Source organism: Dama dama, chromosome 14, assembly GCF_033118175.1.
Source record: "Dama dama isolate Ldn47 chromosome 14, ASM3311817v1, whole genome shotgun sequence".
NCBI classification, from domain to species: domain Eukaryota; kingdom Metazoa; phylum Chordata; class Mammalia; order Artiodactyla; family Cervidae; genus Dama; species Dama dama.
Window position 1 is genome coordinate 64,301,687 of NC_083694.1, and position 25,434 is coordinate 64,327,120.

General features: G+C 37.8%; 1 protein-coding gene across 2 annotated transcripts in view; it reads left to right on the forward strand.

Annotated features, from left to right (window-relative positions):
- Positions 1–25,434, forward strand: part of PLA2G4A (phospholipase A2 group IVA) — a 162,769-nt gene that overhangs the window by 131,958 nt on the left and 5,377 nt on the right. For both annotated transcript variants that reach the window (XM_061160947.1, XM_061160948.1), the window contains 4 exons: positions 2,110–2,352; positions 9,325–9,509; positions 20,106–20,301; positions 22,067–22,224. In XM_061160947.1, coding sequence (XP_061016930.1) covers positions 2,110–2,352; positions 9,325–9,509; positions 20,106–20,301; positions 22,067–22,224 — 782 coding nt within the window. The remainder of the gene's footprint in view (positions 1–2,109; positions 2,353–9,324; positions 9,510–20,105; positions 20,302–22,066; positions 22,225–25,434) is intronic.

Genomic DNA, 25,434 nt, shown 5'->3' on the forward strand with positions numbered 1-25,434 from the left:
GAAAGTGTCCTACTTTGTACATTTTGGGTAACACCCCATCATCAGATGAGTCTTTTGCAAATATTTTCTCCCAGCCTGTGCCTTGTCTTCTTCTCTTGAGGCTTCTTTGTATTTAGTCAAGTGATTTTGAACACAATTTTTAGGCATTTTCAACTTCAGTTGTTTCAAATCTATACTGGCATCGTTTTACTTCCTCTTACAGAATTGCTGTAATCATAAAAGTAGCAAATGCATACAAAGGGCTTTAAATTGTGAAAGGCTAATAAATAGAAATTTACTATTCATATTAAAGCTAATAAGCAAGATATGTCATTTATGTTATCTTGTTACCATTTCCAAATATGTCATATGGAAGGTAGATCCATTGTTGATATAGAAGTGAGATAAATTTAATAACAACAACAGTGATGATGAAAAAGGAAAAGAAGAGGAAGTAGCAAATCTTTGGAAAATAATTGAGTATCTTATTCATATCCTGTGTAACTGAAGAGATAAATCATTTATTTTAAAGCTTGATTTGTTCTAGTGAAAGATTTTATTTGTCATATTTGGCATTAGAAAAGTGTGGGAGTAGAAAAGAGAGTATAATTGTTTTTTCATGACTGTGCAGTCATCTGGATTGGTTATGGAGAGAAAGAGCCCTTCACTTACTGAGCTCAGTTAAGCTAATCTTTTGAAGATATTATGGTTTTATGTGTGTTTAGTTAGCATTTATTGAAAATTATGAAGTTTGAATATAGATTCTCTTTTTCCTCTCTCAATACACACACACATATAGATTTATATATGCATACATATTTATATTCAAAGTTCCCAGAAATCTGAACAGAAGTGTTCTAGGTAAGGGGATTATCCTCTACTATACAATGTTCTTAGATTTAAGTTATGAGTGAGGAATGCTGCTGCTGCTGATTGCAATGCTGCTGCTGCTGCTACAACTACTTCTACTACCGACTAGTGTTTACTGAGAATTTAATGTAGGCCAGGCACCTTTCTAAGAAATTTGCATGAATGCATTAACTTAGTTTATCCTCATAACAACCCAATGAGGTTTACTGATGAGGAAATGAATACTGAAAAGGGTCAATTAGCTAGTAAACAGTGGAGAGAGGATTGGAATCTGGGCAGTCTGATTCTGGAACCAGTGCTCTAAAATAATGACACAATGTGGCTTCCCAGTAGTAGTGACGAGTGCATCGATTTTAAGGAAAAAGTCATTGAAAACTGCTTCTTTTGGAAGATTGTCGAATTTTAAGCCATTTTAAAACATAAACTTAAATTACAGACTTTTAAGCCCCAAACTTTATAAGCAAGAATGCAATGACATTTCAGAGGGTGTATAGAGAAGCAAATATATGTTGAATCCTTCAACTGTCTGCTCTCAGTTTGCATGATTTCTGGATGTTTATTAAACCTGACAGGGAAGGAGACTTGGGAAAGGAAGGGGATTAGCTACTAGGGATATTCCCTCTTATGCATAGCCATGGCCAAGAAAAGAGAAGAAAAGAATTGGGGAAAGGGAAAAAAAATGGAAAATAGAAGTTTCTCTGGAAATCAAAGAATAAGCCAAGTAACACCGTCAAGAATATAGCCTTTAGACTTACTATAGGTAAAGGGTAGGAAGAAAGAAACATGAAGTCGCTCAGTCGTGTCCGACTCTTTGCGACCCCATAGATTGTAGCCTACTAGGCTTCTCCATCCATGGAATTTTCCAGGCAAGAGTACTGGAGTGGGCTGCCATTTCCTTCTCCAGAGGATCTTCCCGACCCAGGGGTCAGCCTGGGTCTCCCGCATTGTAGGCAGATGCTTTTACTGTCTGAGCTACCAGGGAAGTCAGTAAAGGTAAGAACAATTTAAGAACAAAAATGATTAACTGAAATATTGACTGTATTAATTTACATGAATAAACATGTGTTGAATCAAAAACTGGAGGGATTTCCTTGGCAGTTCAGTGGTTAAGACTCTGTGCTTCCACTGCAGGGGGCATGGGTTCAATCCCTGGTCGGGGAACTGAGAGCCTGCATTCCCCTAATGTTAACACTCCATAGACCAAATATCTTTTTTCATTTTTATGGATTTTGGACAATGTACAATGATCTTTTTCCTTAGGCACTGAAAATGAAGAAGCAGAAAGGGACTATCAAAGTGATAATCAAGCAAGTTGGGTCCAACGTATGCTCATGGCCTTGGTGAGTGACTCAGCTTTGTTCAATACCAGAGAAGGACGTGCCGGGAAGGTGCACAACTTCATGCTGGGCTTGAATCTCAATACATCCTATCCGATGTCTCCTTTGAGAGACTTTACCACGCAAGAGTCCCTGGATGAAGACGAATTGGATACCGCTGTGGCCGGTAGGTAACAAAGTGTAACCCACGGAGGCTAATTCAAGAGATTGTTCTTCCTTCTCTGGGGAGGAGCATTTTAATTATTGTTACTAGTAACTCATTTATAATCCAATTTTAAAACATGCATTTAATGGGGGGAGGGAATTCCCTGGTGGCTCAGATGGTAAGGAGTTTGCCTGCAGTGTGGGAGACCTGGGTTCGATCCCTGGATCCAGATGAGCCACTGGAGAAGGAAATGGCAACCCACTCCAGTATTCTTCCCTGGAGAATCCCATGGATGAAGGAGCCTGGCAGGCTACAGTCCATGGGGTCGCAAAGAGTCAGACACGACGGAGCGACTTCACTTTCTTTTCTTTTTAATGGGGGAAGGACTATGAATTATTGGTTTTTTGGAAGAAAAAATACACTGGACAGGAAACGGCATCGTCGTGTCAGCATAAACAATTTTCATTGAAATATTGAGAGGGACTTTGCTTCCCTGTGTTGGTCAAGGCTCACTCACTGGAAACAGGAAACCCTCTCACTTGTTTAAGCAAAAGGGGTTTAAAGAATGGAATTGGGTGCTTACAAAACTGTTCTGAGGCGTGGAGGAGCAAGCTCCAGGCTAAGCATCTAGGAATGTTTCCAAAAACACTTCAGAATCACCCCCATAAACGCCCCCACAACAGTGCTTGGCAATAGAAATAGCACAAATGCAGTCTCTGTCTCATTTCCTCCTTCAAATCTCATGTGGGTGTTTCTCCTTGGCGAAGGAAGGAAGTCTCAGCAGACCCAGAGCTGCGAGGGGATCTTCTATATGAAGAGCAGTAATGCCTGCCCCCTAGGGGCGAGAGTCAGCTGGCTTTACCTATTTGCAGCGTCCCTCCAGCTACTGACTTTTTTTTAAAATTTATTTTTAATTGGAAGATAATAGCTTTACAATATTGTGTTAGTTCCTGCCGAACTGTCAACATGAGTCAGCCATAGGTATACATATGTCCCCTCCCTCTGGGACCTCCCTCCCACCCCCACCACGTCTCACCCCTCTAGCTTGTCACAGAGCACCAGACTTGAGTTCCCTGCTTCATACATCAAATTCCCACTGGCTATCTATTTTACATATGGTAATGTGGATGTTTCAGTGTTAACTCCTTCCATTCGTCCCTCTCTCTCCTCCCACGGTTCTCTCTGCCTCTCCATTGCTGCCCTGCAAATAGGCTCATCAGTACTGTCTTTCTGGACCCCATAGAGTTCCTATTATACAGAGTGAAGTGAAGTCAGAAAGAGAAAAAGAAATATCATATATTAACAAGCTATTGAATTTGTCCCTCCAGTTCTCCGAAAGATTAGGTAACTTTCTTAAGGCCCCTTAAGGATCTCATTAAGAACCCACTCACTTTCAGGATTGTCAGTTAGCCAAACTAAAGAATACTTCCCTCGATTCTTCATTTCCATGGGTATTCCAAATTAAAAGTTAAATTTGCCTTGGTGACTAATCACTACATAATCATCTTTCTTATAATGCTCCTGTCATCGTAAACTTTTTCTACTTCATCATGTCATCTTGTTTCCCTTAACTGCCCAAATGTCATTTTTCAATCGTTACTGCCTAAGAACATTGACAGGAGGCTAAGAAAATGTAAATGGAAAATTTTCCAAAAAACTTTCTGCTACTCTTTGTTGAAGGATTCTATCTATATTTGTCAAAATTAGGACATGGCTTTAGATCTTTTTGTTTAGGTAATGCTGTTTTTTTGTTGCTTGAGTTTAAGGGAAATTGCAGAAGCAAAATTTACACCTGTTTTTAAACAAGAGAAGTGGAAACTCACTATATTTTGCATTATGTTTGTGACATCAAAGTCTAGGATATGAGATATATCTGATTATAAACCTGCCATGCAAATCCTTTCATATGAACTATAATAAAAGTCTATGAATATTTGTGATAAAGTCAGTGTCTCTTTTTAAATTCATCCAAAATAGAAACCCTTGACCGTACAGTGATGTTATTTGTGTGTGTGTTACTTATGATTTTACTTATTGCTATTGCAATACCAGTTAAATGCGTCTTCTTTAGAAACTTAGGCTTTACAGATGAGTGATGATAGGCTTAAAAAAAAAAAAAAAAAAAACTTAGCCTCACAGAGCATTTAGAACCAGAAAGAATCATTAGTATTGAAAGGAAGGTCCAAGGAGACAGCATCATGTTTGCCTAGAATTGCTCAACTGAACTGGAATTGGGACACTTGAATAGGCCTCTTGACATTGCTCAGAAGCCTTTCCCTTCTGCTCACTCCCTTCCTCATAGCCTTTGGTTTTATTAGTCATTGTCTTGCTGATGTAAAAATGGAAGTTTCCTTGTGTGTACTTATTACATCTGTTTTATGTTACTACTTTGATCTTTCTGTGGTTTACACAGCACGGGCTCTGCACTCAACATTTTAACAACTTCCTGGTGATTTCACAGTAGATTTGGAAGTGTTAGGGTTGCTAGGTAAAGCACAGTGCTCAGTTAAATTTGAATTTCAATTCATATATATATATATATATATATATATATAGAGAGAGAGAGAGAGAGAGAGAGAGAAAGAATATAAGTACACTCCTTTGTAACATTTGGGATATTCTCATATAAAAATCATTTGCTATTAATCTGAAATTCAAATCTAACTGGACATTCTACATTTTTATTAGATTAATTTGGTACCCTTAGGAAGAAGTGTGCCTCTTATTTCAGATTGTTCTTCATTTTCATCTTTCTTCTTTTCATCCTAAAATATGATAATACATATTTTAATACTGCAATTAAAATATGATATTAAATAGACTAAATATTTCTTTTGTTGGGAAATTTTGATTTGTTCTAACCTAAACTTATTAAAGTGTTAGTCGCTCAGTTGTGTCTGACTCTGCAGCTTCATGGACTGTAGCCCACTGTAGTCCATGGAATTCTCCAGGCAAGAATACTGGAGTGGGTAACCATTCCCTTCTTGAGGATGTCTTCCTGACCTAGGGATCAAACCTGGGTCTCTTGCCTGGCAGGCAGATTCTTTACTGTCTGAGCCACCGGCGAAGCCCAAAATTATTTTAAAGTAATGAACTTCAGAAGGAACTTTAAATATTGTCAGTGAATATCTCATCAAATTATACTTGTTATTTTGTATTTAGCTGATTGAAAAAATGTATGCAAAATGTTGACTAGTCAAAAATCTAGTCAGATGAGTGACAAGTTCATTCAAATTTATTGTTTATAAACCAACATTATTAAAAATGACTACATTTTAAACTAAATGTACTGAATTGATTAGCGCTTTTTCAGATAAAACTTTTACCAAGATGGACTCCATTTATCTCCTTCTGGTTATTTCCAAGTTTTAGAATGATTGTGTGTTTGGAACGAAAAGCTAAAAGGTTTAGCATAAATGGTAGTCAAATTGGTTCATAAAGTCTTCATTAAAAGTTTTATTTATCATATTGTTAAAACACCACAATTTAATTAAAACACTGAGGTTATTCCTCTTTTATCTTATATTTAGAGCTTTTTGTCTTATCTATATATTATATTGGGAAAATTGCACGTTTACTTTACTATTTTAACAGATTAAAATTTGAGCATCTTGAAACAATCAACCTAAAATGAGAAAAAGTTAGTGTGCTATTTTTGTGCTTATTACTTCACCTTGCAGTCCCTCTTTTGAAAACAAGAGAAATCAGATGATAAAATCCCCTTCGTTTGTTTACTTCAAAATAGCTGTATACCTGTGGAAACTAATTTTGGATTAGCTGATCATTAGTTACGTGACTTCTTTCCTGTTTACTTTTGTGTTTATGTTATCTTCTGCAACACACGCCATCTGGAATAAGAAATTCAAGACATGAGTTCATCTAGGGATGAGTCCAAAACACAAACATCCAAATATTTGTGCATTATAAATGGAATCTGTTGATGTATTTGTAAAATGACCATGATAAAATTTTCATAGCAGAATCGCTTTAAGGAAATGGTTCATAATTATAAAGCAGAGCATGTCTCCATACCCATCAAAGAATCTGATTCACTCATTCACAGGTTTGGAAACCATGTATGCTTTCATTTATGGGATGATGTTCTTTCATAGTGGCACTTATCAAACTTTCTATAGCATTTTAGTGGATGGTAATAAATAGGGATCAAGTTCAAATAAGTTTGGTAAAACTAACAACTCCATCTCCCTCTTCACAGCAATGGGATGCTCTAATGAGTTTGAGAAGTCCTACTTAAAGGCTGCTCAAGTATAGTACTTTAAAAGCAGACTGGCTGTATTTGAATCCCAGTTGTGTCATTTGTTAGTTGGACAGTCCTGTGCCATTACTTAGCATAACCTCAGTAAACAATAGAGAGAAGTAGAGTGAAACTAAAAACCAGCACCCTGCTCCCGGTGAACCTGTAGGTTAGTGAGTATGCAACAATCCTTACTGTTTACCCCAAAGGTTGACTTTAAAATAGAAGTAGTTGTTAACTGTCTTATAGAGTTATCATCAGGATTAAGTAGCATCCCCTCTAAAAAGTGCTGTTAGTCAAAGGCATAGTAAGGAAAATAGGGCATGCACGTTATAATTTGCTGTTACTTTAAGTTGATGAATCTTGTATTTCTCAAACCTATTTAATCATGCAACTCTTATTTTTTTACATAGACTATCTGGTAATATCTTGCAAAACTGTATTTTTTATAACACAGTTAAGAAACATTGTTTCCTGTCAGTTTAGGTGGATAGTTGGAATCATGGTGGTTAGCCACATGGCAGAGCTGTGAGTCGGTCTACATCAAGATTTTCCTCTCAAATGTAACCTTGGATTTAAAAGAGGGAAAAGAGACTGTCAGTTTCATGATGAGAGGGAGCAAAGCAAGTAAAATAAGAGAGAAATAGTCTGTTACTGGTTAGTCTTTTAGCTGAAATTTAAAGCATCAGTTTATGAAACCAAAAAAATTATTTGTGAATTATCATTGTAGTTTTTTATTAGGAAAAATCACTGCATTGTAAATAAATATTCCCATTAATGTTTTTAATTTTTTATGCTCTTTGTGAAATATGCATATCAATGTGGTTTTCATGACTGATAGATGCGTATGTAGATTACCTCTGTGCATTGCAGTTATTGTGTTTTTAAATTACCCATTTCAAAATTCCTTAGTCTTATGGCTGTGCCACTCACTTTCTGAAGTGACATTGTGGCACTGTGTATAGGCTTTAGACGTCCTGGACCAGGTTTTGAATCTTGCTTCTTACTGTGTTAAACTGGACCTATTAGGGCCTCATTTCCTTATCTTTAAAATGATATAAATGATATTTCCTTTGTCTTCTGGTAAATCTTATATATGAAATTACTAATATATGGGCTTCCCAGGTGGCTCAGTGATAAAGAATCTGCCTGCAATGTAGGAGACACAGATGCGATCCCTGGGTCAGGAAGATCCCATGAAGAAGGAAATGGCAACCCACTCCAGTATTCTTGCCTGGGAAATCCCATGGACAGAGGAGCCTGGAGGGCTACAGTCCATGAAGTTGCAAAGAGTCAGACACAGCTAAGCGACAGAGCACTACTACTATACAATATATCCTGTACACTCAAATAAAGCTGCTTTTAGGAGGAATAAAAATAACCCACATAAAAATTTTCCTGCTTCTTAGTAAAATATTTTAAAACTTACACAGACTCACAGTTGTTTACCTTATAAAACTGTTAAACAATAAAAATTTCAGATGGATAGATGTTAAAGTTGGGTTTGAGACCAGGGATTGGACCCATGTCCCCTGCATTGGAAGGCAGATTCTTAACTGCTGGACTAGCAGGAAAGCCCCTGAATCTGGTCTTAAAGTCTCCTTCTCAGAGAGGTCTCTCCTGACCATCTACCTGAAGCTCTTCCCTATCCTATTGTTGTTGTAGTTGTTCAGTCACCAAGTCATATCCATGGTTTTGCAGCCCATGGCCTATAGCCCACCAGGCTCTGCTGTCCATGGGATTTCCTAGGCAAGAACACTGGAGCGGGTAGCCGTTTCCTTCTTCAGGGGATCTCCCCGGATCAGGGATCAAACCCATGTCTCCTGCATTGGCAGGTGGCTTGTTTACCAATGAGTCACCAGAGAAGCACCCGCCCACCCCCCGCCGATCCTATTACCCTCTATTATTTTTTTCATTCCTTTTATCAGTGCCTGAACCATCTTTTAATATATTTGTTTACTGACTTACCAGCAGTGTGCTGTATTGGAGCAGAGTTTGCATCACTTGTTCAGCACTTAAGTAGTGCCTAAGGAGTAGCAGACAATGTGTGTTTGCTCAATTGACTGGACTATTCTCCTGGACTTCCATATCCTAGAGAGATGCTTGTGGGATCCTTCAGACTCTGCCACTCCCTAGTTAGGCTGCTTTAGAGATGAATTTCATCTCTATTTCATCCATTTATAGTATGCTCTATCTCACATGTCTGTTCTAAGTCTTAAACAAGATGATGCCTGAGGAAGTGTTTGTAAACCAGTAAAGACCTATGTAATGGAAGTAATCCTAGGACAGGGCTCATGGTATACAACTTAAACTTACTCCTAGGGCCTGGGCCTTGCTTGCATTTTCAATGTTTTGTCCCACTTAATTCTCACAGCAGAGGCTTCCCTGGTAGTCGTGGTTAAGACCCAGGGGGCGCGGGTTTGATCCCTGGTCTAGGAATTAAGATCCCACATGTCTCATGACCAAAAAACCGAAACTTAAAACAGAAGCGATATTATAACAAATTCAAAAAAGATTTTTAAAATGGTCCACATAAAAAAAAAATCTTAGAGAAATTCCTCACAGCACTCTTATTGATAGATTCTTTTACTCTGATATTACAGATGAAGAGTCTCCAAGGCCTGAGGGCCTAGCCATATGGAATTCTTCTCACATATTTACATAACAAATAGTTTTAAATTCTAAATAATGCTAAGTGATCATTTAATCCATTCTGTTTGTTCCTTTCCTTTTTAAAGATCCTGATGAATTTGAGCAGATATATGAGCCTTTGGATGTCAAAAGTAAAAAGATTCACGTGGTGGACAGTGGCCTCACATTTAACCTTCCATACCCCTTGATCCTGAGACCTCAGAGGGGAGTTGATCTCATCATCTCCTTTGACTTTTCTGCAAGACCAAGTGACTCCAGCCCTCCGTTCAAGGTAAGGAGAATTTATATCGCATCCATTGTCTGCCACATTCTTTTGCATGTCTTATAGCCATTTTAGTCTTCTGGACTCTGATTTCTTATCCGGTTAGCCTATTTTCTACATTTTTAGGAGTAATATTTCTAAAACACAGATGTGATTCAATCACTTTTCCACTTAACAAAGCCTTTATTTGATTTCCCAAGCTTCATTCAAGTTCGTAGTCCTGAGCAGGATAAGAACAGTGCAATATATCTGAAGTTCAGGAAGCAAATTAGGCTGAAATTTGAGAATTAGCAGGTAAAACATAAGTAAAGCCAAGTAAAGCCATGCATGGGCTTCCCTGGTAGCTCAGTTGGTAAAGAATCTGCCTGGGACACAGGAGACCCCAGTTCCATCCCTGGGTCAGGAAGGTCTGCTGGAGAAGGGATAGGCTACCCATTCCAGTGTTCTTGGGCTTCCCTGGTGGCTCAGCTGGTAGAGAATCTGCCTGCAATGCGGGATACCTGGGTTCAATCCCTGGGCTTGAAAGACCCACTGGAGAAGGGAAAGGCTCCCCACTCCAGTATTCTGGCCTGGAGAATTCCATAGACTGTAGAGTCAGACACGACTAAATGACTTTTACTCTCACTTTTCAAAGCTATGCATGGGGAATGTATACTCATGAGGAGAGAAGAGGACATGAAATAGTATCTTGATGATTCAGCAGCAGTATCTGGGGAAAAGGACCAAAACGAAGGAAGTATACAGTGTTATAAAACTAACTGAAGATATTTAACAACAAGGTGTCTTTGGTTAAGTGGATGAGAGCAGTTTCAATAGGGCTGAGAGGGCAGATGTCACACTGCAGTGATTTGAAGGTTAAGAGGAAGTTAAGAAAATGGAGACAATCCTATAAACCATTCCAGGGAGAAGGAAATGGACTATATCTGCAGGAGGATGTGGGGAATAGGAAAATCACATGTGTGTGGAGGGGGAGGTTGGAAATCCTTGAGTGTGTTTAACTGTTTTGATGTCTAGGACTTGTGAATGAAGCAATGTTGTGGAAGAAGGAGAGATGACGTATACAATAGCATCACATCCCTGGGAGATTATAGAGGTGGGGAGTGGAAGGGAGATACAAAAACACCGATGGAGAGGAGTCTAGATACATCCATATTGGGACAAGAGAGAAGGGGGGTATTGTGTGTGGATTGGAGGTTAGCTGTAGGCACAGAGATGGGAAGATGGAAAAGCACTCACGCGATGACTTCTAACTCTTAGAAGAATTTGTTGTCAGCACTATCTTTTGAGTAGAGAGGAGGTAGACCAGGGCTACAAGGATAGCAAGTCTGCCTGTCTGAAGAAACAAGGAAAATTTCTAACTAGGGTCATGTGGAAAAATTGCTGGGAAGCATCTAAGTGAGACATGAATGTTGTTTGTCACCTTGACTTCAAACTTCCTTTCAGTATAGCTCAAGTATTACTTTTCTTGACCTCCACAAGTATAGTTTTAGTACGAGAGACTTAGTAAATTCTCCTAACATAGCAAGTTTCATATTGTACTGTCTATATTTGTTTGCATACATATTGCTTCCACTCTCTGTGAACTCCTTGAGACTAGAACATTAACTTGTGTGTGTGTGTGTTTGTGTTTTGTTTTAATCATTTGACTCTAATTGCTTTATAAGTGCTAGCCCAAATTATGGTATGTAGGATATGTTTTATGGGTAAGTGAATGAAATGTTATAATAGAGATGAAGCTGCTATCTCTGTTTCATAGATTAAGAAACAGGTACTCATAGAGATTAAGTGAAACATTTCACAATCTCCCAACTACGAAGAGTTGGTGATAAGGACCCAGGTCTTTGGACTTGTTTTCATTTCTATTGTACGTAATTAAAATGTTCTCAAGACCCAATAATGGTTATAATAACTCTTTAACATATATAACCTTCTTATTTTAAAAGTGCTTTCATATTTCACCTTTTTGATGTAGTTAGTAGTATTCAGAGAAGGAAACAAGGATTGATGAGACAAGAAACCTCATCACGCCAAGAAATTAAATAAGATAATGGGTGAAAGTTCTTCCCATTAAGCCGTTAAGAATCTGCTTGAAATGCAGGAGACATGGGTTTACTCCCTGGGTTGGGAAGATTCGCCTGCAGTAGGAAATGGCAACCCATTCCAGTATTCTTGCTTGGAAAATCCCATGGACAGAGGAACTCGGCAGGCTGCAGTCCATGGTGGTCATACAAGAGTTGGATATGACTAAGTGACTAAACAACAACAATGGGTGAAAAGAACATAGCCCAGGGGACTTCCCCAGGGGTCCAGTGATTAAGACTTTGCCTTCTAATGCATGGGGCATGGGTTCCATCCCTAGTTGGGGAACTAAGATCCCGCATGCCTCAGGCCAAAAACCAAACATAAAACAGAAGCAATATTGTAACAAGTTCAACAAAGACTTTAAAAACGGTCCACCTCAAAAAAAAAAAAAAAAAAAAGAACATAGCCCAGGATCTGGCTGGGGAAATAGTAGGTAAGTAATGGTCAAAGTGGACCAGGTTCCAAGGATCCAGGATGAGACTCTAACGCTCTTTTCACTTCACTGGCTACCTGGCTTTATATATACTATGTATATTCTTTTTTCTGTGCTGTGTGCAGTGGTTAGTGGTAAAACGTGGTCCTTGATGTCTAAAACATTTTAGCTTTTGGCAGGTGGGGAGACTTCTAAACCCAAGTCATTTGGAAGGAAATTGAGAAATTTTCTTGTTAAGTAGTTATTTGGGTTTATGTAACTATGTATATTATGTAGACTTATACAACTATGTATACTGGGCTTCCTTGGTGGCTCAGTGGTAAAGAATCCACCTGCCAATGGTTCAGGAAGAATCTAACTCAGTAAGATCCCCTGGAGAAGGAAATGGCAACCCACTCTAGTGTTCTTGCCTGGAAAATCCCATGGACAGAGGAGCCTGGTGGGCTACAGTCCATGACATCACAAAAGAGTTGAACCTGACTTAGTAATTAAACAACAACAACAACTATGCGTGTTATAGGAGATCCATTCAAAAATAGATTGGTGTGTTCTGGAGTAGATAAGCAGGGAAATAAGTGAAATAGGATGAAAATGGTACAGAAATGGCAATAAGCACATCTGAGGAGTGATCTGATTAAAGTGATAAATTTTACACTCCCATTAGGAGGGCTGTAAAGAAGAATTTATGGTTGTATGAAAGCTAATGGAAAATCAGTGAAGGATTTCCAGCAGACAAATGACTTCATGAAATTGGAATTTTAGAATGATTAATCTGATAACAGAAAATAGGATGAATTGGAGGATGGAGAACAAAAGGTTAAAATTAAGAGGGATTTACTGTAATGTAAGTGTAGGACAGTGAAGTATGCACCAGGAAGGGTGACTGTGAAAACCAAGAGCAGGATTTGGTGATGGATGAGCAGCAATGGGGAAGTGAGTTTCAGTGCATGACTCCACTGTGATAATTTAGGAGCTCATTCTGGAGGTGGAAGAACCTGATTATTCAGTTCACCAGTGGAAGTGTAAAATGTCAAAGTCATCATTTTATACATGAATCAGAGCTCCACTACCTTAATGAACTTATATTAGAAGGTTTTAGAATTTTACTTTGTACCTCTGAAAAGGGCCATTGTACTTTATTGTAGTTTTTAAACATACTTTGATTCACTATTTCTGATTAAAAAGCATACTCATAAAAATACACCAAGTGCTTCTGCTATTCATATACAATAGCTGCTGATATTTTGTTTTTATTTTCTTCTCTCTTCATTGCATTTGTGCATACATATGTGCATATGTGTGTGTATCAACACCAGGGTCATATATTTTTGCAATCTGCTTCTTTCTTCTTAAAGTTACATTGTAAGCATTTTCCTATGCCATTCAGTATTTTTAGAACATAATTTTAAACACAAAATGATATCTCTGTATATGAATAAGCAAGAATTTATTATCAGTGCTCTGTTTTCAACTTTTAGATTATTGCTATCTTGTCAATTCTTTCTTCTAATTGTCATCTTTGCACATGAATCTTTAATCACACTTTTTATTATTCCCTTACTTAGATTCTTAGAGATGTATATGTTAAGATTTTTTAATAAGCATTTCCAGATCACTTTCCCAAAAAAGCTGCACCAGTTTATATTACTGTATTAGATTGTACAGGCAAATCCTTGTTTTACATGGCTTTACTGGCATGGAAAAATATTACAGCTGTTTATGCTCATAGATGTGCTTTAGAATTATTTTATCAATTCCTTACACCTTACGCTCTTCCTCCTTTGTGAATATATCCTTTAACTATTGGTTTGGTGTAGCATGAAGCCTATCATTCTGGAAATAGTGAACTGTATTTTCAGAGACTTAATATAAAAGAAATTGTAATATGTTATATATGATACATTTTCCTCTAAAAATGGACTTCAGAAAATTCAAAGTGAGTGAAATGAAATTTTCAGTCTCACTTGGAATATTGAAAATGATTTTTTAAACTTATGAGTATTGTTATATAGATTGTCATTATAATAATATGCATTTCAATATAGATTTAAAAGATTCCTCAGATATAATTTTTAAATTAATAAAAATATTTTAAAAATACTATTCATACTAAAGTGGAATACTTATTATAGGTATACTACATACCAAGTTACTTCAGTCATATCCGACTCTTTGTGACCCCATGGACTAGGCTTCCAGACTCCTCTGTTCATGGGATTCTCCAGGCAAGAATATTGGAGTGGGTTGCCATGCCCTCTTCCAGGGATCTTCCCAACCCGAGGACTGAACTCAGGTATCCTGTGTCTCCTCCACTGCAGGAAAATTCTTTACTCCTGAGCCATAAAAATTGAATTGTACATAGAAGTTTTTGATAGCAGGGAAGTTCCAATGCAATACCTGGATATATGCGATATGATTTTTTAAGGTGATTAAATAATGAATAATTTTCTATTTGGGTGGTTTGTCTGGTGGCTCAGTGGAATCTGCCTGCCAGTGAAGGAGATGTGAGTTCAGTCCCTAGGTCGGGAAGATCCCTTGAAGAAGGAAATGGCAACTCACGGCAGCGTTCTTGCCTGGAAAATCTGATGGACAGAGGAGCCTGGTGGGCTACAGTCCATGGGGCTACAAAGAGTCAGACACAGCTAATGACTAAACAGCAATGACACCAACAAATGTTCTATTTGTGAGACTGAAATTGGATACCATTTGAAGTTAAGGAGTAGAGCATAAATCCTGAGCAAATATTTACAGCCAGTAACTATGTTTCTTAGGCATTTCATAAATATAGTTAAATCTCAGATTTTGTCAGGGAGATATAGAATGATGGATATCATGCCTTTGATAAAGGCAACACAGTTCATATTATATCTACTTTATAATTAGCCTAGAAAGTTCATGACGTCAATGTCAGTGATAATGAAGGATTTTGTTTTTTGTAGATTAGTGGCTACACACTCTAATAATAGTCCAAATATACAGAACCTCATAACTCTAAATAGTGTTATTAATTGATTTAAGAAAAAATAATTTTGGGTTTCAATTTATCAAGTTTTTTTGTTACCATTTAATAACTTAGATATATGTGATACAAATTTAGTTTACCTGTAGGGTTCATCCAAGATAAATTTTAATAAGATTTATTCTTCATATTGGTCATAAAAATAAGCCAGTACCTTCATAGTCAAGTCTGCAAAATAAGTAGGTTGAATTTAAGGTAGGGGAAAAAAGCTTTGGATGTTTTGAGGGATAAGCAAGGAATACAGGGAAGTTCAGAGTTTACCATTGTAGGTGTTTTCCTTTAGCTTATAAAGTTTTATGTAGAGTAATGGATTTGGATTGTTATGCCATAAACTATGTTACTTTATATTATGCTGCCATATATTGGACATGAATCTAGCTGTTTTTCAGTGTCCTTTTAAATGCTTAGTGGCTGGAAGCCGGAACAATGAGTTCATCCTCTTAAAAATAAAAGGAAAGAAAGAAAGAAGGAGAAAAGGAGAGAAGGAAGCAATGAGGGAAGGGGGAAAGGACAAGAGAATTAAAAGGAAATTTGAAAGTAGCTAGTCTTTACAAATTATAGAAGTAATGTATCTAAATTAACTTTATCAAGGTCAAAATTTCATTTACCCACAAAAAGGGGCTTCCTTTATTCCAAAAGAATCCATCTGCAATGCAGGAGACCTGGGTTTTTTGAACCCTGGATTGGGAAGATTTCCCGAAGAAGGGAATTGCAATCTACTCCAGTACTCTTGCCTGGAAAATCCCATTGACAGAAGAGCCCTTTGGGCTACAGTCCATGGGGTCACAAGAGTCAGACACAATTTAGTGATTAAACCACCACCACAAATAATACAAAAAAGAATCTGTGTTTTTCAACACTAACCTGATTTATTTGTTGACATTATGGCATGCTCCTTGGTTTAGAACTTCTGTATACGTTGTACTTAGATTGTTAAGTTGGGTTAAACCACCAGGGCCAAACCAGTCCAAGTGTTAGCTCTGTTGGGCATCAGTCCAACAGGGCTGATGAAGGGAAGTGCATGTTACTGAGCGTAGCCTTTATAGGCTTCCTGCTTAAGTCTGTTTTCTGGGGTTATAGCAGCAAAACTGCCACAAACAACAGAAATGTATTCATATCTCACAGTTCTGGAGACCAGAAATCAAGATCAAGGTGTCTTCAGGGCCACACTCCCTCCAAAAGCTCTACAGGAGAATTCTTCCTTGTCTTTTCCAGTTTCCAGTGGTTCCAGGCTTTCCTTGACCTGTGGCTACATCACTCCAATCTCAGCCTCCGTCTTCCTATGGCCTCCTCTGTGTTTGTGCGTTTTCATAAGAACATTCATCACTGGATTTTATGGCCCACCCAGCTAATCCACAATGATCTCATCTTCAGACCCTTAACTTAATTACACTTGTAAAAACCGCTTCTCCTAATGAGAAGCCTTGCATTCACAGGTCCTGGGGGGTTAGGGCAGAGACTTATCTTTGGAGGGCCACCATTCGACCCACTACACCTGTTTGGTCATGGAGGATTAGAGGCCTTGTCGTGAGGAAATATACCCAACATTAATTTCTCCTTGCATATTTTTGTGAATGTATAGTAACCTCTCAGTGAAGAAAAACTAAGGAGAAATGTAAAGTACTCTGTACACTGTTAGATATAGAAAATTATTTTTGTGCCTATTGCATTGTAAAGCTCTGGGATCCTAGCCCTTTCTTTGAAAGTGAGAATGATCATAACCACAAAATAATGAATTCTAAATTGTTGTTTCTATCCATTGTATCTTACCTTAGTTCCTTCAAAAATTTTCTAGATTCTGTAAATTTATTTGCACAGTTATACTCCTCTAGCCATTCTAAAAAATAGATTTTAAAAAATGAGAAAACACATGCCCTAGGTATATAGAGAAAAAAACCTCGTTTCCTCTGGAGAAAAGCTAATTTATTATATATATACATATATAATAAATTTAAAGTATATATTTATCTACATGTATAAATAAATAAAATGGCATATATATGCCATTCACACTATAGTTCGTACATATTTTTATATTATGCAGATTGTTTTTCCTATCTTTCAAAGTGTTTTAGTACTCTTGGATGAGTATAAACATCCTACAAAGTATCTCTTTGAAGGATACTTTCAACTTTTTATCTTCACAGAAAATCAGTTTAGTTAATACTATGTAAATTTACCATGAATTTGTCTGTGGAAATCTGAGGTGTCAAGCAGTAACCGAAATGGATGGTTAGAGCTCAGTTCTGCTGTAATTTGTGGAATAGCAATTTTTTTGCTCACTGCATTCTTTTAAAATACGCTTTTCAAACTTGTCTGTTCCACTCATAGTTGTGTCACTGTTTCTCAGCCTTTACGAACAGTGAAACGAGACAGCGGAGAGGAGACGGTTTTTCCATCCTGTAATCACTGCCTTTATAGTCATCGGGTTTTAATCCTTTCCACATCAGGCTCATATAAGGAAAGGGAAAGTTTCCATCACTTCCTGATTCCTGCATAAAATATCTATCTAAAAATAGATTGGTCTTTTACCTCACGCAATTCCCTTTTCCTCTTTCTCCACACATTCACACGTCGTTGGTCATATCCTTGAGTCATGTTTGTAAACACTGGAGAGCCCTTTCTTTCCCTTTTCTCATGCAGTTCCACAGTGTGAAGTTTTGGTTTTATTTTGATGTTGAATAATCATCAATGAATAACTGTGAACAGTGCTGGACAAGAGATAACAGGCTGAATAATTCAACTGAACAGGAAGAAAAAGGATTTAGAGATAAGGTGTCTCAAGTTTCAAACACGCAACTGTCCCTGTGTACGTATGTGATTTTCAGTGAAATATAATCACATTTAGCTTGACAGTTTATGGAACAAATGTTTTAATATAAATCTGTTTTCCCAGATTTTTATTTCTCAGTAAATGGCATTGAGAGAGTCGATCAACTTAATGTTCACGACACTCCAGAAGCATCAGGAACAGTGAAAGCTCAATGAAAAGCATTTTTTTTCTAAATTTAAGGTGCTATTTTAAAGTAACTATTTTCTTAACTAGGTTAACACAGCTTTGCAAAGCAATTTTCATCCAATTAAAAAATAATTTATGGGGGAAAACTCACAAATAAGTAAATAGTTTTCTTAAATATAAATTACTGAGTTTATAAAAATACATGATCTTGCTTAATCCTCACAGCAAAGCTCGGGAAGATAGTAGTATCAACTTTATTTTACAGCTCATTTATTTACAAATGAGTTGCTGAGAAATAAGAACAGCTGAAATGTAGATAAACTGGGATTGTGTGTGTGTGTGCTCAGTCACTCAGTCGTGACTGACTCTCTGCGACCTGATGGACTACAGCCCTCCAGGCTCTTCTGTCCATGGGATTTTCCAGCAAGAATACTGGAGTGGGTTGCCATTTCCTTCTCCAGGAGATCTTCCCAACCCAGGGATTGAACCCAGGTCTCCCGCATTGCAGGCAGACACTTTACCGTCTGAGCCACCAGGAAAGTCCAAGTATTCAAGGATAGTGCCTCTCTTATGGCTGGAACATAGGTGCTCAGTCATAATGTTGAGTAAATTCATATACACTGTGAGGAAATAGTCCAGGTATGCTGCAAAATCTCATGGCAAATAAATACTTTCCTCATGGCAGTTGCCACAGTTTTAAACCTAAAGGGTTGTTTGACTACTGTCTCTCATCCACCAGGCTACATACACCTTGTAAGAACAAGAGTTTTACTCACCATTATGTCCCCACTTCCTAGCATAGAGCTTAGATTGACGACTAATGATTATCACTGAAGGAATCAATGTGATGACAAGAGTAGTTTAAAAAAAAAACTTAAGATGATAGTGATCATTTCTCTAAAACTTCTGCTCTTCAGGGATTCCCTAATACTGTTGCTCTCTCTCTCTTCCTGCTTCTTTTCTTTCTTCACTTTTCCCCCTTCCAAATCTTTTCCTCTCTTTACTGACTTTTATTTGGCCAACATGCATAGAGAAAGGAATATGTGTCAGGCATGCTACTAACTGCTGCACTCATGTTAATGGATTTAATTCTAATAGCAGTCTTATGAGGTATGTATTATTATCATCTTTATTTTATATTTGAGGGTGTTGGGGGCAGCGGCCTCAGGGAACATACCCAAGGTCCCAGCGCGTGCACTTTAACTCAGGCAGTCAGGCCCCAGAGTCTGTGCTTTCCCCGCTGCCGCGGTCTGTTTCTTACTTGTCGCCTGTGCCTTTAAGCTGCATTTCAATAGAAATAAGCTCTATTCACTGCACCCCTCTGTATTGATTTATGCTCTCCAGTTTGAATTAATTATTTTTTTGTGCTTACCCTGTGTTAGTCATCCTTGATGTGAAAACAAACCTAAAACCTCAGTAGTCAACAGCAAACATGTACTTCTTGGTCCTGTTACATGTCAACAGAACAGCTTCTTTTCATAAAAAGAAGCAAGAAAAAAGAAGCTAATTCAGAGCAGCTCAAATGATTTTGCATTCATAAGATGTTTTGTGGAGAATATGCAGGTTAAAATTCAGTAACAGAGTGCTCCTCATTCTGCCTCAACAGATTTTTTTTAACTTTGAAGGGTTAAAAAACATTCGCGTGGCTTGTAAATGCCCAGAACCCATTGTTGTTGTTGTTTAGTCGCTCAGTTGTGTCCAACTCTTGCGATTCATGGGATTTCGAGGCAGGAATACTGGAGTGAGTTGCCACTTCTTACTCCGGCTATCTTCCCTGAGCCTCCTTTTTGCAGGCAGAGTCTTTACCACTGAGCCACCGGGAGAGCCTGCCCAGAATCTCTGGCAATTGCCTCAGTGTAATTTCAGTCAGCTCAGTTCATTAATAGTATTCCCAATGCCTCCTATGGAACTAGCCATATATAAAGAACTAAAAAAAATGATCGTGAGTTTGTTTATGGGGTAATTTTCTATTTTTTGAGATTGATAAGTTTCTTAAGAACAGGATTGTTACTCATCTCTAGCAAGAAGCATACTAACACATCGTAGGTAGCTAATGAATAGTGAATGATGAGCAGAGCAGCTGAACACATGATCTTTCCCTCTCTTCCATAGGAACTTCTACTTGCAGAAAAATGGGCTAAAATGAACAAGCTCCCCTTTCCAAAGATTGATCCTTACGTGTTCGATCGAGAAGGACTGAAGGAATGCTATGTTTTTAAACCCAAGAATCCTGATGTCGAGAAAGATTGCCCGACTATCATTCACTTTGTTCTGGCCAACATCAGCTTCAGAAAGTACAAGGCTCCAGGTACATCGGGAGTTACAGTCTGTAAGGCAGAAAGCTGGTAAAGCGTAAGAAGACATTAAGGCGGTTCATGCTGGCACTGCCATACCAGCTGTTACAACATTGAACACTTCCTTCACCTTGGTAAATGGCCGCCATCCTGAGACCCCAAGCACTCCCCCTCTTTCTCACCAGAGTCTCCTGAGTTCCTCACAATCCGGAAACTGAAGGGTGATTAACTAGCTCAATAAAGCCTCTGGGGCTTTACTCTGTAATCTCAGGTTATATTTGTTATGATGGATTGGTGCCCTTTTCATAGGCATTATTAAATATTTTGATTGCTACCTTCGTAAGGGAGGCCTTGTTTCAGAACAAATTGTGCAAAAAATTGTGGGAATGTTAACTGACTGTAAAAATTCATGAAATCTAGCAGTATAATATGGATAACAATTTCAGGTCACCATGTTACATTCCTTTAGAAAAAGAGAATCAAGTTCAAGTCACCGGCATTTTGTTTTGCCACATCCAAAGGAGTCTATGGACTCTTCTATATCCTGGAAGATACTGATTAACAGAAGGAGAGCTAGAGATTGACCGGCAAGATACTAAATGCCTCAAAGTTATATTATTTTCAGACCAGAAAATGTAGCTGTTAAAGAAAAGATGAAAAAATAGTCATGGAAGATTTGAGACTATGGGGAGGAAAGTGATCTTTTTCTAGATAGTGGATGAAGTCAGAGAAAAGGTCAATAGAGGTGGAGGTTCTCCTGAGTCATACTTCAACACAAAGAAGGAAGAATTAGCTGGAATTTTTAGTTATTGAACAGTGAAATACCTAAAGCATAGACAATTTTGAATTTTCTATCACTATTAGTTCTCAAAAACAGGTTGTGGAGGGGATTCTTGTGACATGAGGACAATTAATTAATATCTGGGTTTGGGTTCGACCAGAAGCAAATTCCAAGCAAAGGGTTCAAGTGCAAATAATTTATTTGGGTGAAGTTGGAAACCTTAGTAAGAGAGCTGAGAACTGCTAAAAGGAAGAAAGGCAGACAACAGAAGATGTGTTAGTAAGCCTGCTACCACAAGCAGAACCTGATCCTACTGGGAAACTCTAGGAAATGAAATGGACTCTATAGTCAAATCATGCTTTCCACTCACACAGCAGGTGGTAAGGGAACCAAGGAATTTATATACCACTACCATAGAGTCTTTGGTTGACTGCTTCCTGGGACAGAGGATTATTGACTGGAACTTCTAGCCTGCTGCTAATGAGCAAAACAGCCTTGAGCAGATACAGGGAGGGGTAGAAAGCCTTCAGGGCTTCCCAGGTGGCTCAGTGGTAAAGAGTCCACCTACCAAGCTGGAGACACAGGTTTGATCCCTGAGTTGGAATCTCAACTTCTCCCCTGGAGAAGGAAATGGTAACCCACTCCAGTATGCTTGCCTGGGAAATCCCATGGACAGAGGCACCTGGTGGGCCGCAGTCCCCACCAGGTGGGGCTGCAAAAGAGTCAGACACGACTTTGAAACTGAACAGGAGCAGCGGAAAGCCCTTAGGCACACAGATGCAGGTACTGGCGATTGGAAGGTGCCCAGTCAGAGTACACAGAAATGGTCAAGTCCAGGGTAAGTGAGCAGAAGCCTCAGAGTGTGAACTAAGGATTGTATGACTCCTGAAGGGGCTTCCAGGCTGTGTTTATGGCTATTTGTATGTTTTATGCCATAGACTTTAGAGATACTTTGTGGTTTTCGAAATAACATCATTTGAAACTCTTCTTATATTTAGGTGTTCCAAGAGAAACTAATGAAGAGAAAGAAATAGCTGATTTTGATATTTTTGATGACCCTGAATCACCATTTTCAACCTTCAACTTTCAATACCCAAATCAAGCATTTAAAAGGCTGCATGATCTCATGTACTTCAATACCCTGAACAACATTGATGTAAGTATCTCCTATGATCATTGACAATGTCAAATATTTCCATATCACACGAACATAGCAATACCTCATTTTAATTCATTAAAAATAACTTTTATGAATGATACCACCCCAAAATGTACCATTTTCATTTCTGTGAATTCTAGTAATCTCCAGAAGAACCCCATAAAATTCACAAATAAGGAACCCAGTACCTCCAAATTGGCAGAGCCCACATTTTATGCTATTGTTTGAAGGATTAGTTAATCCTCAGCTTCTTTCCCGAGGTATCTAGTAGGTTTATCATATGATAAAGTAAACTGTAAGTGGGAAGAAAAGTGATACAATGGAAATACGAGTAGAGAAGTGAGTATTACCAGAAGTGTGATTAATCTGCAAAAATAGCATGAATTTTAATGAACAGACTCATGCTTTTAAATGTCTTTTTGTTTTTGTGGATCTTGGAAATGTCTCCTGAAGTAGCAGTCTCTCCAAGTTTAGCCCTGAAGATATCAAGTGTGCCTTGCTTTAGAAACATTAAAACAAGTCATTCTCTTCAGTGTTATTCCTATCACGAGTATATCTGCTGCTAAGATTCTGTATCTGTGTAAAATTCTTTAGCTGCTAACTCACCATTTAGGACCACTGTTGTGTAATTGGAGTCATGTTGGCTTGTGGTTCCACATCATAGTGTCTGACAAATGATGATCAGTGGTAAAAGTCCAAGTTCATGAGTCTACTTGGATTTTGTACGTTAGAAAAAAACATAAAAGAAAAAGAAAGAAAAATTAAATGAAGAGGAAAAGGCATCACACCCGATTTGCCAGTCCTTTTGGAGATTGTATGAATGGAGTAAAAGAACGAACCATGTGTGAATGAGTCTTCTGTGCATATGAGATTACATTAGATTTTTGTGATCTACTAGAATTCTGGAAACATCTAGTTTGCTTGTTTGTTTAGTTTGGTCTGAAACTAGTAATGATCAATTGTGTACAGTTGTAACAGTTATGCCATAATTTATTTATTAATCAATATCTTTAATTTTTTTAAACATATGAAAATTTCCCCAATAACCGTCAGTTTCTGCAGCTCCAAAGTGTTTCTTGTTAGTGTTCATTTGTGAATAATATGGGGCAGTTCAAGTAAAACATGAGTAGCAACATTTATAGTACATATCATTTTCTAAATAGATTTATTCCTTTTCTTTTACCTTATTATTCAGTGAAAATCTGAAATCTGTATGCTACGTTGTTTCTGTGGTGATGGTGAAAATTTAAAGAACATTAAAAGAAAATCAACATTTTAATCTACGATTTTAGGGAGCAAACAGATATTCTCAGAATAGAGTTGTGTTTTATAAAACCTCATGCTGTTAAAACAAAAAAGAACTAAGGGTTAATAAAGTAATAATCCTATTTTTCCAGTATGAAGCCAGTAAACAAATAATTATATTGTCTTCTCATTGGGATGAAAAGTATTAAACTTGGTCAGTTGTCCTCAAATGGATTTAAAAAATAGATTATAGGAATGTATAAATACCCATTGGACTTGGGAAAATAAAAGGATACATACACAAACATACAAGTATATCTGTATATCTATGTATGTGTATATATTCATGTGTATATATATGGCATATATATACATATATGTGTATATAATTTACACAACTTCATCTCTCTCATTGTTTTCAGTTCTGGTTTACATAAAACTCACTAAGCTATTTAGGGAATGATATAGTTCTATTTATATATTTTACAAACATTCTTCAAAGTATGAAGAATTCATCTTTGTTTGACACATAGGTGAAAAAGTTAACACCTAAACAAACCCAGACTGAATCCCAAAATAACTGTCCTGACTTAGAGTTCATCAAACACAGATTTTTCACAAGCCATCCAATTAAGCAGGTTTTAATTACTTCTAAGAACTTGCCTGACACAGTAAGTAGAAGAAAGGTCATGGACTTTATATCATGTTTAGCTCTTAGATGGGCTATTTTTATGACTTTGAATATGCTACTTAAACTTTTTGAGCCTCAATTTCCTCATCTCTGAAACAAGTGTAACAGTACCTATCATGGTGGCAGTAGTGAATTTTCAATCAGGTGATGGATGAACAAACAGTTCCCTGCAAGCCGAAGCTGCTTAATAACTGGGAAGAATACCTATGTGTGTCTATATCCTGCACCATGATGGATCTATGTCAAGACCTTTGCGAATGGTGAGAAGTAAGAATATAAACAAGTCAGTACAGGTAATAGCAGCCTGGGCAGTAAATGCATATATTTTTGAAGGAATGAATTTAGGCTTCCCTCTTAAATTATATGGCCACTGAGATTTTTCTTGGGTGTGTATATGTGTGTGTGTGCCTCATACCCAGGTAAAACTTCCAGTTTTCACTGACATTTACCTCTCCTTTGATGATGCCCACTCCTTTAACCAGGAAGATATATTTTATCAGAATCAAAGCTTCTTGATAAGTGATGAGAAATAAAGAAGAGCCGAACTCTGAGCTAGGCTGCTAGGTCATTAGGCTCAGTCATGAGCTAAGTCACTCGCTCCCAACACCATTTGACGAGAGTAAGTGAGTAATTCATACAACAGCATCACAGCACATGCTTACTTGCCATAGACTGGCAGAGTTGCTCACCAGCTGTGGACACTGTGTATATAAACTCTTCTCACGCACAGACGTCTGGCTGCCCGTCCCGTGGAGGCAGTTTTCAACTTTGTGGCCACCACCACTGTGACTTAAGGCGAATTTTCATCTTCGATTCACATTCCGACTTAAACCTTGACTCTGAAAAGACCAACCTGTCTCTGAAAGCTATGTGCTTCGTTGCTTCATTTTCCAGAGATCTCAGTGGGCCTGCTTCACTGAAGCTGAATTCCAGCTCATCTTAAGAAGCTTCTGTTTCTTTTCACTTTGTGACAGCAGGCTGGGTTTCTCATCAGCGTCGGGTTTCTGCACTTACTCAGTCCTCCCAAATTCTTTCTCACTGAACATTGCTCAAGTGCTTTTACAGTGGCAGCATATCAATTTTTTTTTGTCTTTTTGTCTGTCTTTTTTTAAGGAAACCTAACATATAGTGACTTACACTGGTACACAGGTGGTATGTGGAAAATGCAGAGGCTTTGGAGTCAGACCAAATTTGGTGCTCAAATTTTTGCTGTGTGACCTTGGGCATGTTGGTTAACTTTTCCAAACTTTACTTTCCTCATTTGTAAATGG